This window comes from Lethenteron reissneri, chromosome 25 (assembly GCF_015708825.2).
Source record: "Lethenteron reissneri isolate LAM-NWPU_2019-01 chromosome 25, ASM1570882v1, whole genome shotgun sequence".
Lineage (NCBI taxonomy): Eukaryota > Metazoa > Chordata > Hyperoartia > Petromyzontiformes > Petromyzontidae > Lethenteron > Lethenteron reissneri.
The window spans coordinates 4,437,897-4,454,249 of record NC_083803.1 but is presented as its reverse complement, the minus strand read 5'-3'; the positions used below and the strand labels follow the sequence as shown (position 1 = coordinate 4,454,249).

The 16,353-nt window shown below is 46.5% G+C and overlaps 1 protein-coding gene across 3 annotated transcripts in view; it reads left to right on the top strand.

Moving 5' to 3' along the window:
• Positions 1–16,353, top strand: part of LOC133347062 (RAC-alpha serine/threonine-protein kinase) — a 44,363-nt gene that overhangs the window by 25,002 nt on the left and 3,008 nt on the right. For all 3 annotated transcript variants that reach the window (XM_061558964.1, XM_061558965.1, XM_061558966.1), the window contains 9 exons: positions 2,544–2,669; positions 6,023–6,134; positions 8,437–8,584; positions 11,202–11,333; positions 11,752–11,817; positions 12,499–12,567; positions 13,487–13,612; positions 14,479–14,607; positions 15,514–15,728. In XM_061558964.1, coding sequence (XP_061414948.1) covers positions 2,544–2,669; positions 6,023–6,134; positions 8,437–8,584; positions 11,202–11,333; positions 11,752–11,817; positions 12,499–12,567; positions 13,487–13,612; positions 14,479–14,607; positions 15,514–15,728 — 1,123 coding nt within the window. The remainder of the gene's footprint in view (positions 1–2,543; positions 2,670–6,022; positions 6,135–8,436; positions 8,585–11,201; positions 11,334–11,751; positions 11,818–12,498; positions 12,568–13,486; positions 13,613–14,478; positions 14,608–15,513; positions 15,729–16,353) is intronic.

Genomic DNA, 16,353 nt, shown 5'->3' with positions numbered 1-16,353 from the left:
AAGGGAGTGAGGAGATGGACTCGTTAGTCTGGCCGAAACTATTCCATCCGCTGGACACGAGATCCGGCCGCGCTCGTTCCTCGTGAGGTCAACTGGACCCTATCCCTGGATCTCAGTGCTGCTATATCACGTGCGCCGCTAAGCCCCTTGTGAATGAGCGAGCTAGCGAAGGAGCGTATGAATGAATGAGCGAGGTGAGCGACGGAGCGGCTGACTGAGTGAACCGAGCGGGCAAGAGTCGTCATTACTTCCCCGGGTGTCGTCGGTACGCTCGTGATGGCAGCCTTCCACGGCCTCACAGGAAGGAGCAGCAGCTGCCGCACTTGGAATGTGACCACCCGGTTTAACCTCTTCGCACTTTCATTCGCGATTAAAATGAGCGGTTGGGAAGGTTTCGACTGTGGTTGACAAGTACCGTCTATCCCGCCTTACACGTGCACTTTTGGCATTCCCACGATTACAAAATTTAAGTTTGCAAGCTTTTAATAAAATGATTCATCTGGGAATTTACGGGGAAGAAACGGAGTTTCAAAGAAACAAACGTTTACATCGTTAGATTTCCTACTTTGAATGCAAATTGATTATAGTTAAACGTGTAATGTAGTTTTAGAACGAACCAAATGCCCTGTATTTTGGATTTTATTCTCCCCTTCAATAACTGTAGAGTCTCTTGTTTTGCAAAACTGCAGGGTAGACTAAAGTATATGTGAAGGGGGATTTTTCAAGTCTTGCATTACAAAGGAATGCTACTGTAGATAATCGCTCCTCCTGTAAAATATATTCTTCAGAAAGTTTACTCAACCACAACCACATTTCATCCGTCCTGTTTAATATCGCTGCATCAAGATGGGGTTTTGTTTTGACTTCACTGTCCGTTGAATTGCGAATTGCAAATTGCCCTCAAACCTGTCTCACACAAAAAAATATATATATAATAGGGCCGCTGTAATATATTAGGCCGTATCGTGCCATAATAATGAAACTGTTAGATAAATAACGTATTTAACACAAAGGCGGCTTGCACGCGATAAAAGGTCATTTCAATATTTATGCGTGAAAATGAATAGCTGCGGTAGCAGCAGCAGCAGCCCGAGCGACGAGACAATGCCGCTTAACGTTACGTCTCCATTCAGTCAACGCGACCTTGCACAGCAGCACGGCTCGGCACCGGACAGGGTGGTGGGGTGGGAAGCGAAAATGTGGCAGTTGTGGATTTATCAGTCTTCGGCAGGCAATCTCTCCGTCGTCGTCGGACGATGCTCGACAGAGCTACGCCGGGGCGGGCGTTGGAGGGGCGATCCTGCTCGTTGCTTATGGGCAGGGCTCCCACTGCCAACCACCCCCCCACTTCTTTGAGGGTAGTGGGGGGGTTGGTGGGGGTGGGGGTTGGCGGCGAGGCACCGTTTCGCTGACAGCCCAGCGTGGACTGCGGTTGAGAGCCCCGCCAGACGGCGGGGCCATTTTGATGTGCTCCCGTGCATTGTGAGTCGCCCCCCCCCCCCCCGCGCTCTGGCCTTTTTGCCTCGACACCTTATATCGCAGCTGACCTCTGGCAGGAGCATCTGCTTGACGAGCGCCTAATTCTCGCAACCCTAGCATCCATCAAGATCGACAAAGAAAGCTACTTTGTTGGCTTCAGACTGCCCACTTTATTATTGGAGGCCCTTTCTCTCGAGCCCACTGTGCGAACGGTTTTGGTCATAAAGTGGCGTATAAAGTGAAGTCTGTTCTAAGCATTAACTTTATGCACTTTCATGCTTTCTTTTAAGGGAACCCATGGGGCCGGTTACCAACTGTGTTTTGAAACACAACTTTCATTCTCTACTGGGAATATATTGCACTGTGTGTCGTTGTTTGTTTAACGTTGGCCACCGAGTGAGCGCCTGGTCCACACAAAACACTTGAACCTGCAATGATTTCGCACTTGAGGGTGTTGTTCAGTTCACTACCTTTTATGGTCAGCTTCTTAGTCCACCTGCTCATCACTTAATGCGTGTCTACCTCAATTCTCTACCAAGCGAGCATTGCTCAGAGGAGGCAGTACCAGTATGCAGGGATGTCGCTGACTGCTGACAACACTAAACCTATTGTCTGGCATTCAACTAGAGCTCGCTAACTAGTAGGCGTCAATACATTAATTTGATATTGTTTCTTAAGCTTTTGACCCTCGCAGTCAGCAGTTGTTGCCACGTTCATAATAATTTGAAAAAGTGAATTCTCGAGTCAATTTGTGAGCCTGAATTGCAACAATTCACGAGGACCGTAGCACAAGGCACGCCATCCTGAGCGAGTCCTACAAATGTGGGGTTTTAACGTAAACCCCCGTCGAGACAGACCCGTTAAAGAAAACGAATGACATTTTTGGGGGGGAGCTCATTTTTCAAATGAGCTGTCATCACCTAACGCCAGACCTGTCCAGGACAAACCGGTCGTCTGCTCAGTTCGGTTGAGTTAACGTTTTTTTTTTATCACCGTGCGGCGGTTTGGCTGTGCGCGTGTCCCCTCCTCACTTTGGCGCGTGTGTTCGCTCCTTCGCCGCGCAGGCGAGTACATAAAGACATGGCGGCCGCGGTACTTCCTGCTCAAGACGGATGGATCCTTCATCGGCTACAAGGAGAAGCCCCAGGACACCGACCAGCAGGACCCCCTCAACAACTTCTCTGTTGCAAGTAAGAGACCCGCAGACCGCTGGGGGACGGGGGCCCTCCACCGCTCACCGCCTTTTATTAGCCTCTCGGAGTGCTGTATGTGAATAGTAATGCTGTGTGAACAGCAACGCTGTTTCCCAGCTGCCAATGCTGTTGGGCCGGATTCCCATGCCGGGCCTTGGTTACAGAGAGCCTCGCACTCTTCGAGTGGCGATGCATTAACCATGTATGGCCGCATTGACAATGCGGATGTGGTGTTTATTGTGCACGGTAATAAAATCGGTTGCTCCTTCACGTTGCTCGCAGCAGTGTTCTGGCACATTTGTTTATTACAGCAGGATGTAGTTTTTAGGTTGTGCCATTCTGCATCGACGAGCGTGCGGCACGGGATATTTGTATTGCATTAACAACTGTTTTGACATTCGACACCGCGATGCGTTCGGTGCGCGAACTGCATTTAAAAATAATTTGTTTTTTTTAACATGAGCTGAATCCACCACGCGGCTTTCTGTCGCTTACCTCTGGAATTTCCCACGAGAGGGAGCGCAACGCTCTGCTGTGGCGGGCTGTTTGCGCACATTGCTGTGTTGGGCTACGGGGCATGCCACGTGGTGCTTCCAACTGTGAGGTGTTCCAGGCCGTATGCGTGGGTGCGGCGTGGAGTAATCATTGCCACCAGGGAGACAAAGGCGACCGGGAGTGGTGCTGGCCATACCCCCCACCCTCTCTCACGTGCTTTGCCGGCCTTCATATCGGTCCTTGCCAAAGCACTTGCCCGAACAGTCTGTTAAGGCTATATGGGGGATCTTTGTATTTTTTTTCTTTGCTTATGTTTGTGAGTGCGTCTAGAGTGTTGTGGGTACGTGTGTGAGCGTGATTGTGTGTGAGCGCGTGTGTGCATTCGCACGTGTGATTGTGTGAATGTGGGGAGTGGGGAGTTGTGGTTAGCGCACTGCGCTACGAACCCGGCGACCTGAGTTAAATTTCCGCTCACAGCCAACATAGGGGGGAAGCATATCTTAACCAGTCCTGGGCCTGCCCTACGTCGACTGAATCTTCAATTAGTGCCTTGTGTGGCTGTGTAAGCATCAGCATTGTGGGGAGCCAAAGGTGGCCGAGCATAGTTCTGGCCACCCAACCCCTCACCTGTTGTGCCAGCCTTGAATTCTCGCTAACAGCACTTGCCCCAACAGTCTGTTAATGGATTTTTGTTTTTAAATATGGGGGATTTTTGTCTTTTACCGTGTGTGTGTGTGTGTTTGAATGGGTAGCGGTTAGCATACTGCGTTACGAACCCGGCTACTAGAGTTCGATTCCCGCTCACGGCCAACGCCAGTGACGAATATCTGAAGTAGTCCTGGGCCTCCACTCGGTCGATTCGACCTCAAATGAGTAGCTGGTGTGGGTGTGTAAACATCGTCACGAAGGAGACAAAGGTAGCCAGGCGTGGTGCTGGCCACCCACTCCCTCGTGTGCCGTGCCGGCCTTCATAGGCGCCACTCGCTAACACCAAATGCCCCAACAGTCTGTTCAGGCTATATAGCGGGGGGGGGGGGGGGGGGGAGGAATTTTTGTCTTTGTGTTTGAGTGCTGCCTGGGGGTTGTGGGGGCCAGCTTGTGTGTAGGGGTGCATTGTTCATGCGTGAGCCATCGGCCACAATGAAAGCAGAAGTCACGTGGTTTCTGGAAAGTGTGTGTGTGTGTGTTTCTTTTTCTCGTGTCTGTTGAAATCAGGTGGCAGTGAGATAAAGCTAAAATTGCCACGACTTTACGTTGGTTAATCGTGCGAGCAAAAAAAGGGTGCATTTTTTTGCATGTCGTAAGTCCTCAGGATTTTTCTCACGTTAAATTTGCACTTTTAATTGGGTGGCTTTCGAGAAGCAGTTGAAGCTGGTTTAGCTCAACAGAATTGGGATGGATTCGAGGTTGTGTAGAGGCTATGGAATGTGATTGCTGTCATCAAAGTGCTTGGTGATAATGCCTTGGTAAATGCACGGAGGGTCGCAGAGAGGGATTAGAGTGGGCGGTGGGAGGGGTTTGGGTTAAGTTTAATCCTTTAACGGCTTTGTCAGAAATTCCAGGAATTCCTCTGGCTTCAAAACAACAGTAGCCTCAGGCCCACGAGCAGAGTCAACAAGTGTTGGAATGGACTTTCCCATTGTCGAGTTGGAGTGTAGAAATGTGGATGAGTGAGGGGGTTGTTTTTAACATTCTTATACTGACCAACGTTCCTCTTACACCAGTTATTTTTACACTCAACTGTAATGAACTGCGGCAACAACCTCTCTTATTACTTTTTTAGGCCACATATAGTCATATGTATATGACACGCCATGAACGCCCGAAATGAGTCGGGTTAAGCATGATCAGGGGTCGGGCAACATGCGGCTCTTTAAGGACTGCTGCTTCGAGACGTTATTCACGTGCATTCCGACTCTTGAAATATGAAGTTATTGTTTTACCGAATTCGAAAAAAATTGGTTGCTCCTGTTATTTTGGTTGCCGACTCCCGAGCATTATGGATTTTTTTTTATAAACGCATGTTAGTTATTTTGTTAAATGTATCATTTACTCATTTAGCGTGGTAAATGCATTCCTTCAAAGTGCCGCGTGAAGTGAAAACCGCGTGAAGCGAGGAATTACTGTACTGAATCAAATTTGCGTTGTAAAGTCGGCTTGTAGTCGTCCCATGGTGGGATAAATAACTGAGATGAGGATACGCCACGTACTTTATCATTCCACTCACTGTATCATTCCGCATACTCTATGATACCGTTTGGTTGCGCAGTTCAAGAAAGTAGTTGTCGACCGCTCAGGAACCGTGTTACGGGCGGATTCCACGTTGTGGGAGAAGTGTTCCTCAACGGACAAGAACGGCATTATAGCGAAAATGCGCCGTGCGAAAATGCGTTAAGCGAGGGCTTACCGTTTCATATAGTGAGGAGTGTTGCTCTGAACATTTTAAGTGTCGAAAGAAAATTTACACATGTGAGGCATACTTGGATTTTGATAATGTTTTGGAAGGAACCTGGAACTTAAAATGATACCAAGGGAAGTGCAGAGCATGGCTATTCCAAGGCCAGCTGTAGTCGATTGTATCAAGGAGAAGTTGCCTGTGTGAAGTATGCATGCCTTCATATTTCCAGCGGACCACTTGTAATTTTTCTAATTTGTAAAGAACGTAAACAAATCCATCAATAAATCAACCAAAGAGTATTTGTTTTTAAAGCAGCCAGCACGAAGTTGTAGACCACTCGTCATCGAACAACGTTCCGCCGCCCTGCGGATAATGTACACGCCACGTGACCATTTCCTCCCTCACGTGCAGCTTTGTGCCCCCCTCCCTGCCCCCCCCCGCTCCCGCGTGTGCGCAGAATGCCAGCTGATGCGGACAGAGCGGCCGAGAGCCAACACATTCATGATCCGCTGCCTGCAGTGGACCACCGTGATAGAGCGGACCTTCCACGTGGACACGCCGCACGAGAGGTTCGTGCCCGCTCGGCCGCCGTGAACGGTGCCGCCATGGTCGTTTGTCCCCCGGCCTGGTGTGTACGGCGTGGACGCGAGCAAGAGTTTCGCGGGCTCTCGTTTCTGAAGCGTCTTTAATGCAAGAGACCAGAGAATGCCTTTTCTCTGGTGAGACGAGGCCGCGTGGTAGCGGCTGGCATGTAGGGCATCCAAGACGTGTGTTTCTTGGAGCATCGGGACGTAGAAAAGGCCATAAAGAAGGCTGTCTCTGGTGCAGGCCAATCTGTTTCAAAGACAATGCAAACATTATCAGAGCATGTTTGTTTGCATGTTTTGCCACAAGTACGTGTGGTTAAAGCGGACTTGTGATGCCTCGCAAAATGTGTCGATTTGGAGTTTGAACATCTTAACACCCGTTTATTGCCAGGAATGGGAAAAGCATATTCTTATTTTTTTCCATACTTTTGATACTGGCAAAAAGGTCCCATAGATAGAGATACATTCACCCCAACGACCCGCACGCCCCGGGGAGGCCCCTCATCCAGCAGTGGGTTTGACAAAAGTAGCTCTGCCTATGCATATACATGCACCTTGTCGCTCTTCTCCTTGGAGAAAGCTAGAGTGGTATTTTTATGGGAACATGGCGGCCGCATGGGAGTGTAAAATATCAGATGGCACTTTGAGATATGTGTCCCTGCTATGTGCTGAAATGACTTCCTGTTTATGCCACATTAAAAAGTAGGGAGCTGTAGCCCATACCTGATTAATTGTGGGCCTTAAGCAGTAGATAAACATTCAGTTTGCTGCCTTGCCGACAGGTTAAGCAGGTGTTGTGTGGGTGCATTCGGGGGACTCTGATGTTCTGATTGGCAACAGCAGTAAGGGATTCGAGTTGGCAGATTGCACTCTGGTGCCCTCTGAGCCCTGCGCATCTTAGTAAATTACTTCCCGGTCGAGTGAGCGTGATGGGCTTCATGGCGTTTCTCATTTTTAATAATAGTACAATTTATAACGCGTGCAATGTTGCAGACCGAAGACTCAATTCTGAGGCGTGGAGCTGAGCTCGGTGTCTGATCTGTTGCCATTATGTATTTTTGTGTTATTTATTTTTTTATTCATGATTTGTTGGCTTTTTTAACGCAGTTTTTTTTTTATTCATTCACTGAATATACGTTTGCACTTTTATGCTTTTATTTTAGCCTGAGGGACGAAGTAAGATCACCGGGATGCTGTTCATGTTAAAGTGTGTAAGCCATCACTGGGTTCTGAATCGATATAAGAAAAGCTGTAATAAAACCGTCACAAAAGAAGGGCAGACGACATGCAGTACAGTACTACGTACGTGCAGCACCTTTGTGAATACGGATCTTTGCAGGGCGTGAACAGGGCAGGCTCAACAGAGGCAACAATTCAAAATGTTGTTTTCCATTCACGAGTAAACTATTCTGCGATTTGTGGCTGGTGTGTTGGAAAAATGTTGTGGTTGTGTGAACGGATGGCAAACTAGTGTGAGGCTTCCCAGAAAACACATCTGACCACAGGCCCTCGTGAAGCTTGAGTTGGGTACCTCCAGTTCCTGCCACGACCGTCGTAGAGTAGAGGTGACTTAAACGAGATTGTCTCTCTAGGCTGACGGACCTGCAGTGTATGTGTGGTGTTGGGCTGGTACGGTTTAATTTATGATGGGTTTTGTCGCTTGGCTCGAGTCGTGTTGAATTGGCTATTGTGGTGGCAATGTGTGGGTGTCGTTGCGGGTCACGCTTTGGTAGTTCTCAAGCAAGCAGCTCCTGCTGGTATGAGCAGGAGCCGCTTGCTCCATCTGTCGCTCAAGACTACCGCCGCTGATGTCGCTCACACTGCACACATCTCCTGCCAAGCCATGGAATTTCCCAAGAATCGCCAATAAACGCGTGCAATTGTTTAAGTTCATTTTTAGTTTTTGTCCATTTTGGATTTTGTGATCATTGCTGTCTTGGTAACAAAAGAAAAACACAATTTCTTTTCAAATGAATTCATGTGTTATAATTAATACATACTATGCGCTGTGGATATAAGCGCACAATAGTCGTGGGTGTGTGATGAAGCGAGTGGCATATTTACCCAAGGACACGTGCGTGACTGCAGTTGCAATATCTCAGATGACATGAATGACAATATGTCGCACGTTTGAAAAGCCCTTCTGTTTACGGGAAATTTATAATTATGGTTGCGTGCACCCTGCGTATCTCACTTCAAAGCGGATGGAGATGGCAGCCATAGGCTGTGCACTCTGACGAGGCGGCAGCTGATGGCACGTTGGTATGGTCGCGTGCTTTACCAGGGAGGAATGGCTTCGCGCGATCCAGACGGTGGCCGACCGCCTGCAACAGCAAGAAGATGAGACGATGGACTGCAAGCCCAGCTCCCCTGAGGACGGTTCCAGCACGGAGCAGATGGACACCATTTTGAGCAAACCAAAATCCAAAGTGGTAAGCGATGGCGCTTTGCGTACTGGGCGGCGCACTTGAGGCAGTGACCTCGGTGAGCTGCGCGTCAGGCAGCCCGCATGCTGCTGGCCTGAATTTATTTCAGGTGCATGACAACAGCTGCCATTGTCGCAGACGTTGCTTTTGTTTTCCTGAGCGGTGTCCCCAGATACAATTTCACGTGCGATGGCACCTGACATGTGGATTGTCAGTCCTTGCACCTTTTGTTGTCCGATTGTACCATGTGTTATCACCGTCGCAGTGCATATTCTATTTTCATCTCCACAGTATCGGAGGTTTGTTTTCTCTGACCACCCTCTGCTTCTGTATAATAATAATAGTCTCATACTTATACAAGGAAGTAGGAGTGGAACTATGCAACAATTCAATGATAAATATACATTCTTGAGCTTAAGATAGATGTTTGAAATCCTATGTGGAAGAATCGATGTTTATCAATTTGGATATATTGTATGAATGAGTATATGCGACCCTTGCAACCAGCAGAGGCGCTGACTTTTGCCGCAGCGTTAAAGGTCTACGCTTGATTCGAAGAGTCTCGTTGAATCATGAGAGTTAATCAAAATGCTGCAGGGGTGAATAATTCCTTCCCTCCGAAAATACTTGAACTGCATATCTTTCTCAAAAACTACTTATCGAGGGGGATCCTGCATTTAGATATAAAAAAAAGGTATTCACATACGGTTATATTCAGGCGCGTCATTGATTCAGATTTTGTATTGTATAAATAGACACGCCCGAAGTGGATCCATGTCTCGGCAGTAAAAGTATTTTGAGTGTTAGCGGCTGCGTACATGGGGGATCGCACACCATCCGTGGCGTCACCCTGACAGCTCTTCCTGTAGATTCTGTAAATTTAAACGCGCCACTCTGGAGCCGCCACTTCCCAGTGCGCGCACCCAACAACTGCTGCGGCTTGGATTACAGCGCGCGCGCGGGAAGTTCCGTCCGCATGTCTGCGGCAGGTCACGTTGCCCCCCCCCCCCCCCCCGTTCCCCAGCCATGGTTGTGTGGAGCACAATGACGGGAGATGACTGAAGCGCCACGTGCAGATTGTGTTCGTTCACAAATAACGGGGAGGAGTGCTCGGCCGCTCATTCATTTATTTACGCGCGCGAGCGAACGTGCGCGCCGGGAACGCTTGCTTTGTCCCTGTGAACGCGGTGCAAGGGCCAGTCGATGCCAGCCTTGGGAGTATGTGCACGCTTTTTAACAAAGTGCAATCCGTGCGTTTCTTACGAATAATGGCAATTGGGCAAGTATTTTAAAATATAATTGTCACGCAATTTCTCGTGCAGGAGCGAAACAGCCACAATTGGGATTATTTTACTTATTATTCGAAGTGTAATCAAAACGGACCTTTCATTTTTCCAAGAAAGCCTCATTGATTCTGAACGACTTGAATGTTTGGCCAATTTGTTTATTGAGTATTGTCTACAAAAGAGTTACAAATGTGATGCGTGTCCTCAACGCTGAACGCTCAGAGCAGCCTCTCACCGCATTGCACTTCTTATGGAGGGCGGAGCAGATTTTGGTGCTTGGGCTCAAAATCCTGGCTTCGTTTTGTGGCTCTCGCACCATCGCGCTTTTCATGGGCTTCACGGGAGGAGCTACGCGAAGGATGAGCAAAAAGCTCGTGCCTTCCCTGCACCTCGCCCCCCCCACTCCCCACCACCCACAATTTCATGACTGCTGTTGCCTGGACTGGAAGCAGATGTTCATTTAAGGTAGTTTGTGTGTGGCGGGCAAATTGTGGTGCTGTAAAGTGGAAAGAATGCCAGGGCTGTTTGGTTCAGCTGTCTTGGGGTCAGAGCTGGGTAGGGGAGGGGGGGCGGCGTTGAAGCTGCCGACCTGATGTCAGGAGAGGCATGAAGAATGTGCAGCTGCTGCGATGATGGACTTTTGGAGTGGCGGGTCGGGGCGGAGGGAAGGGGCGGCCTTAACAAATAACATGGAAAAGCCATTTTGAACAAGATGAAAGGGCACAATTATGCAAACATGTTTGGGGTAGAAGGATCTGCTAGGAATGTGTCATGTATGGTTTTATACTATTTAACAGCATTTTCTCCATGCCCAACTGCTCCCTCGCTGCCAATTTCGCATCCCTTCTCTACCTGGTGGCATGTAGGTAGCTTGATCAACGTTGTGCAGTGACCTGTGGAATCTTACAAGCTTGTGATTGCACCTTGAGATTGTCATAGGACACGCTACACACAGGAGGGTTTTGTCAAGCTTACATTTGCCATTGCATAGCACATGTTGATGCGTAATTTGTTAGGTTAAAAAAAAAAATTGCTATTTAAAACAGATGTCTACGAGTAATGCTATTCCAGTTAAAACCCAGTTTTCTTGGCACGTTTCCCTGCTTCGGATTGGCTTCTTTGGATTCCCCGGCATATCTGTGATTTGAAGTGGTGTACAGTCTAAAGGCCTTGCATCTTCATATTTTTTACAGTGGTAACAAAATTAAATAATTACAGCTGATAAAATCTCAAAAGTGCTTCACATCGACGACAATGGGGGTGGGGTTGGGTAAGAAGTGGCTGATAATGATTATACTCTTGTTTCTAATACCTTATATAAATGCGGTTGTTTACAGACCATGAACAACTTTGATTATTTAAAACTGCTGGGGAAGGGCACCTTCGGAAAGGTGATTCTTGTACGCGAGAAGGCGACCGGCCAGTACTACGCCATGAAAATCTTGAAGAAAGAAGTCATTGTCGCAAAGGTGAGAACAGCTCCTGTTGTCCCATTACGGTATCGTAGAGGATGTGAAGATAAATAGCGTTCAGTAAAAATAAAAGATCCCCTTCGCTGCACAAAAGGAAATTGTTGGCTTTAAAATATATAGAATAATCCAGCGGCAAATAACGTCGTGCTTTTTTTTTTTACACATCGTATTGATGTTTCTCAGCAGCGGACTGCGGAAGGTGATCACCGCGCAGAGATGTGCGCAGATGTGATCCGGTTGCTTTTGTTGGATTTGTGCAGGGGGGCATGATTCAGGCCTTTGCCCGTGATAAATAATAGAGAGAGGATTCCAAAGGAAACTATCTGCCTGCCATTGTTGTCTGAAAAGGTCTTTATTAAAAGGAAAAGAAAAGTCATGATTTATTAACTGCACTCTCTTTATGTACTCTCAACAGGATGAGGTTGCACACACACTGACAGAGAACAGAGTGTTACAAACTACAAAGCATCCGTTTTTAACGGTGAGTGCCCAGCAGCATGGCCAGACGTCTGAGTCAGGCCTGGAGCCAGTGTGTGTGATGGTGTGTGTGTGTGTGCGCGCGCCTGTCTTTCTACACGTATGCGTACACGCCAGTGTGCGCGTGCGTGTAGGTGAATGTGCGAGTGTGCGCGCGGCAATTGTGTTTAATGCGATTTGGCAGGAGCGCAGGGTTGTCGGACAAAAGCAGCGTTTGTTTGCCTCAATGAAGCCACAGGTTTGGTGGTCCAGTATGGTTTTGGTTTCTCTGGCCGCGCCGGGTTCGGGGCCTCTGTGCGTTAATGCGCGACTGGTATGACACGTGAAAGAACTGGAATTAAATTACAAATATCCCATCGCAAGATATGAGCGCAACAAAAAAAAGATTCGCCAAAAAACATCCTTGATCCATATGTCTGGCCAGCTGGATATTGTTCAGTGTGGTTTGATCTATCTGCAGTTGATTGCACAGCCTTAGGTCATTTGATAAACAATGGACAGCACGAACAGCATGAAAAGCTCTTTTAAAACAAATTACACGAGAAGCAACTTTTGCAAATTAAGATGACCAAGGTTATCCTGTTTTATTAACATCTTTGCAATAAACGAGTAGCAACAATGTAATATACCTTCTTTTGTGGGAAACCCCCTTAATAAAGCGGACTGCTGTTTTTATGCCTTGCAGCTGCTGAAGTACTCCTTTCAAACCCACGATCGGCTGTGCTTTGTCATGGAATATGTCAATGGCGGAGAGGTAAGATCGCAGGCTCTTCACACACTCTGCTTGTGCACAACAGTGACCGTTCTCCAGGGTAGAGACGTTGTGATTTATCGATCACAACACTGTGGCATGTGAGCAGAAGCACAAATTGTCATTTTGTAATCGAAGACATTTGTTTTAGCAATGAACTGTGTCCTGGCGAACCCAAAATAACAAAGAGCAGCGATGATGGATTTACATATAAACAACAAGCACAGCCAACACCTGATATTAGTTTTGAACGTAAATACACCCACGCACGACATGACACCGTACAGTCTGCCTCGCATGAAATGACATATGAAGTACCTTCCTGCATCTAATTAATACAACCCTTGTCAGAAATAAGTGTAACAATTTTTTTTGCATTTTTTTGTCCCTGGGTAGTGTTATTTCCTAATTGCTTATGCCTCAAACGTACAGAAACTAGCTATTATTTCCCACAAACTTTGCTTTTGTGACCAGGACAGTGATATTTTGAACTTTACCTATTTTCATTGAGAAAACGTGTGCATTTGTGTCATTCCTCTACATAAAGTCCTGGTCACAAAAGCAAAGTTTGTGGGAATAGCCATTTTCTATACTTTTTAGGCATAAGCAATAAAAAAATAACACTTACTACCCATGGACAAAAATCGTGTTACATAGTGTAGTCACTGGTTAATGAATGACTGAAGCATGTAATGATTAACCTAAGATTATTTCTTGAGGATAATTTCTGTGACATGTTTTGGCTATTTTACAAGTCTCCCGAGTACATGTTTATAAGTTGCATCACATACAAACGTTCAGAGAAATGCCTCTCTTCTCCTTTAACCATTTTGTGTAAATCTTCAACATGACTTGTAATCTGCAGGGAACAAAAGTCGTTTTAAAGGCTCTCTCGCGTTCCGTGTTACTTCTTTTCTTGTAGCTGTTTTTCCACTTATCCCGGGAACGCGTTTTCTCTGAAGACCGGACACGATTTTATGGAGCTGAGATTGTCTCTGCGTTGGATTACCTTCACACTGAGAAAAATGTCGTGTACAGGGACCTAAAGGTAGGATGTCACAGGGGTTCGCGTGATGGATTTTCATTTGCATTAAACATTTTTTTATTACATTTATCAGATGAGGTTACAAATGTCACATTCGGAGAAGTGTGAAGAGATGGATGATTAGAATTGCACTGACAGAAAGAGGGCCGTGGAAGCGAGATGTTAACTCCCTCACCTGGTATGCAGGAGGTCGTAGGTTTGATCCCAACCCTGACGCCTGCTGTATATTTGGAGTTTGCATGTTCTCCCCGTGTTTGCTTGAATTTTTTTTCTCCGTGTCCTCTGGTTTTTCCCTCCACATTTAGAATCATGCATTTTAGAGTATTTAGTTGCTATAAATTTCCACACGATAAGCCACTTCTTTGAGCTATCATTTGTGGCCAGGTTGCTTCTGAAAGAGAGCTATATCGCTCAGTGGACCTTACCTGGCCAAATAAAAAGTTCAGTTCAATTTTCTAGTTTTAGGTACACGTGGATCAGAGAACATACACAAGCTAGAGTTGTTGACTGCTAAGGAGTTGAGGGCGCTTGGGCAGGGCACGTCATGGGAAGGGGACGATGATCGTGGATGAGAGCGGTTACAGAACGGAAGCCAAAGGAGACAACAGAATGGGTGATGACCACCACGCAGAACGAGTGATGAGATCAGCTCATGTGCAGGTGTGGGCTGGATTGTGGGATCGCAGGACTGTGTGGGAAGGCGATAGCGCAGAGGGGTCTTCATCCAGCAGTGGATTACGAATTGCCGATTATGATGATTTGCTTTGAGCCATTTTATTTATGGTTTTGTTAATTATTTCTTGTTTGATTGAAGACCTTAAATCGATTTGCTAGTTGATGACTTGTGTTTATGTTTGTTGGCAACGTAGCTTGAAAATCTCATGTTGGACAAAGATGGGCATATCAAAATCGCAGACTTTGGGCTGTGCAAGGAGGGCATCACGGATGGTGCAACCATGAAGACCTTCTGTGGCACGCCCGAGTACTTGGCTCCCGAGGTACGTACCAGGTTCCCTGGCTACATCACTCCCACCATCAGCCTGGCAGCTGCAGGACAAAATATTAGCCTGAGAACGGTGGCTTACACAGCTGTTGTGCTGGATTCTGGCTGTGTGGGTTCCAGCGTGACAGATGTTTGATCCATCAGCCTCCAGGAATGTTTTGGAATCCAGCTGTTACCTTTTCATCATGGCCAAATGCTTGTCAAATTTTGGGAAACTTGCAACGTTCTTCTGCCGTATTCCATTGTCTTTCTTCTAATTGATGTTGTGAAACTGAGGTTGGCTCCTTGTTCATGAATTTTGCACGAGGGTTCTTTTGAGAGTGAGCCTGAAATTGGGTTACAGCTTCTGAATGTGAAGTTTTTATGAGCGGTCTCTCAATTTGAAAACGCTGGTCTGGGTTTTGTCATGGTGCTGGCAGAACAGAAGCATTTTGTACAACCTAACTTAATTTTCCGAGAACAAGACTTTGGCTTTTTTTGGTAAAAATACATTAATATGCAAACAGTATTGGCCACAGGCAATGGACATTGGTTACACAAATGACGCAACTGTATTTAATTATGTGATGCAGCTCTTGGTGTTTTATAAATGCAATTTGAGCTCATGCGTACAGTGAGAAATGCAGACCAGCTATGGTATATTACATTCATTTTGCATTAACATGTAACACGTGTGTCCTTTCACACACTCCGGGAGAGTGTTTCTGTTGCCTCAGTTTTAGCCAATTCGGTTGGGCGGGCAGGCCTCTCTTCAGATTCAAACAGCAGGGATGCGCCCTGTCCTGATGTCCAGGAGGATGCTGCCTGTAGTGGTGTAAGCTCGCAGGCACCCAGAGTGGTTGTGATATTTTTCTTTCTCTCTTCTTCCTCCCAACAACCTCAACCCCACAACTTCCTACAGGTGCTGGAGGACAACGATTATGGGCGGGCGGTGGACTGGTGGGGCCTAGGTGTGGTCATGTATGAGATGATGTGTGGGCGCCTGCCCTTTTACAACCAGGATCATGAGAAGCTGTTTGAGCTCATCCTCATGGAGGACATTCGCTTCCCACGCACTCTCTCCAATGACGCCAGGGCACTGTTGTCCGGTCTGCTCAAGAAAGACCCCAAGCAGAGGTAGATTATGAAAAAAAAAGTCCTTTCTCAGCTTCGTCAATTTTTATTTAAAGCTTTCGTGACTGCAGAGATTCATATTCTTGGTTCTTTCGGTAAAGTCACGTAGAAGGGAAATAATAAAAGAAAAAAATATAAAACAAAAATTCTCACGACGTTTCGACTGCAACACAAGCAATCATCATCAGGTGTGAAATCCACAGCAAGAAAATTAGAAAAAAAACACTTTTTTCTAATTTTCTTGCCGTATATTTCACACCTGATGATGATTGCTTGTGTTGCAGTCGAAACTACTTTTTAAAAATGTTCTTGCTGTAGATTTCACACCTGATGATGATTGCTTGTGTTGCAGTCGAAACTACTTTTTTTAAAATTTTCTTGCCGTGGATTTCACACCTGATGATGATTGCTTGTGTTGCAGTCGAAACGTCGTGAAAATTTTTATTGTTTTATATTTTTATTATTTCCCTTCTACGTGACTTTACCGAAAGAACCAAGGATATAATTTAATTCTATTCCAAATCCTCCACGAATGTGTGTGTATGTTGAACTTCATTCGCACACCATATGTAGCCAACTGCTGATCAGATGCGGGAGTAGGACCACAAACTAGACGCAAAAATCAGTT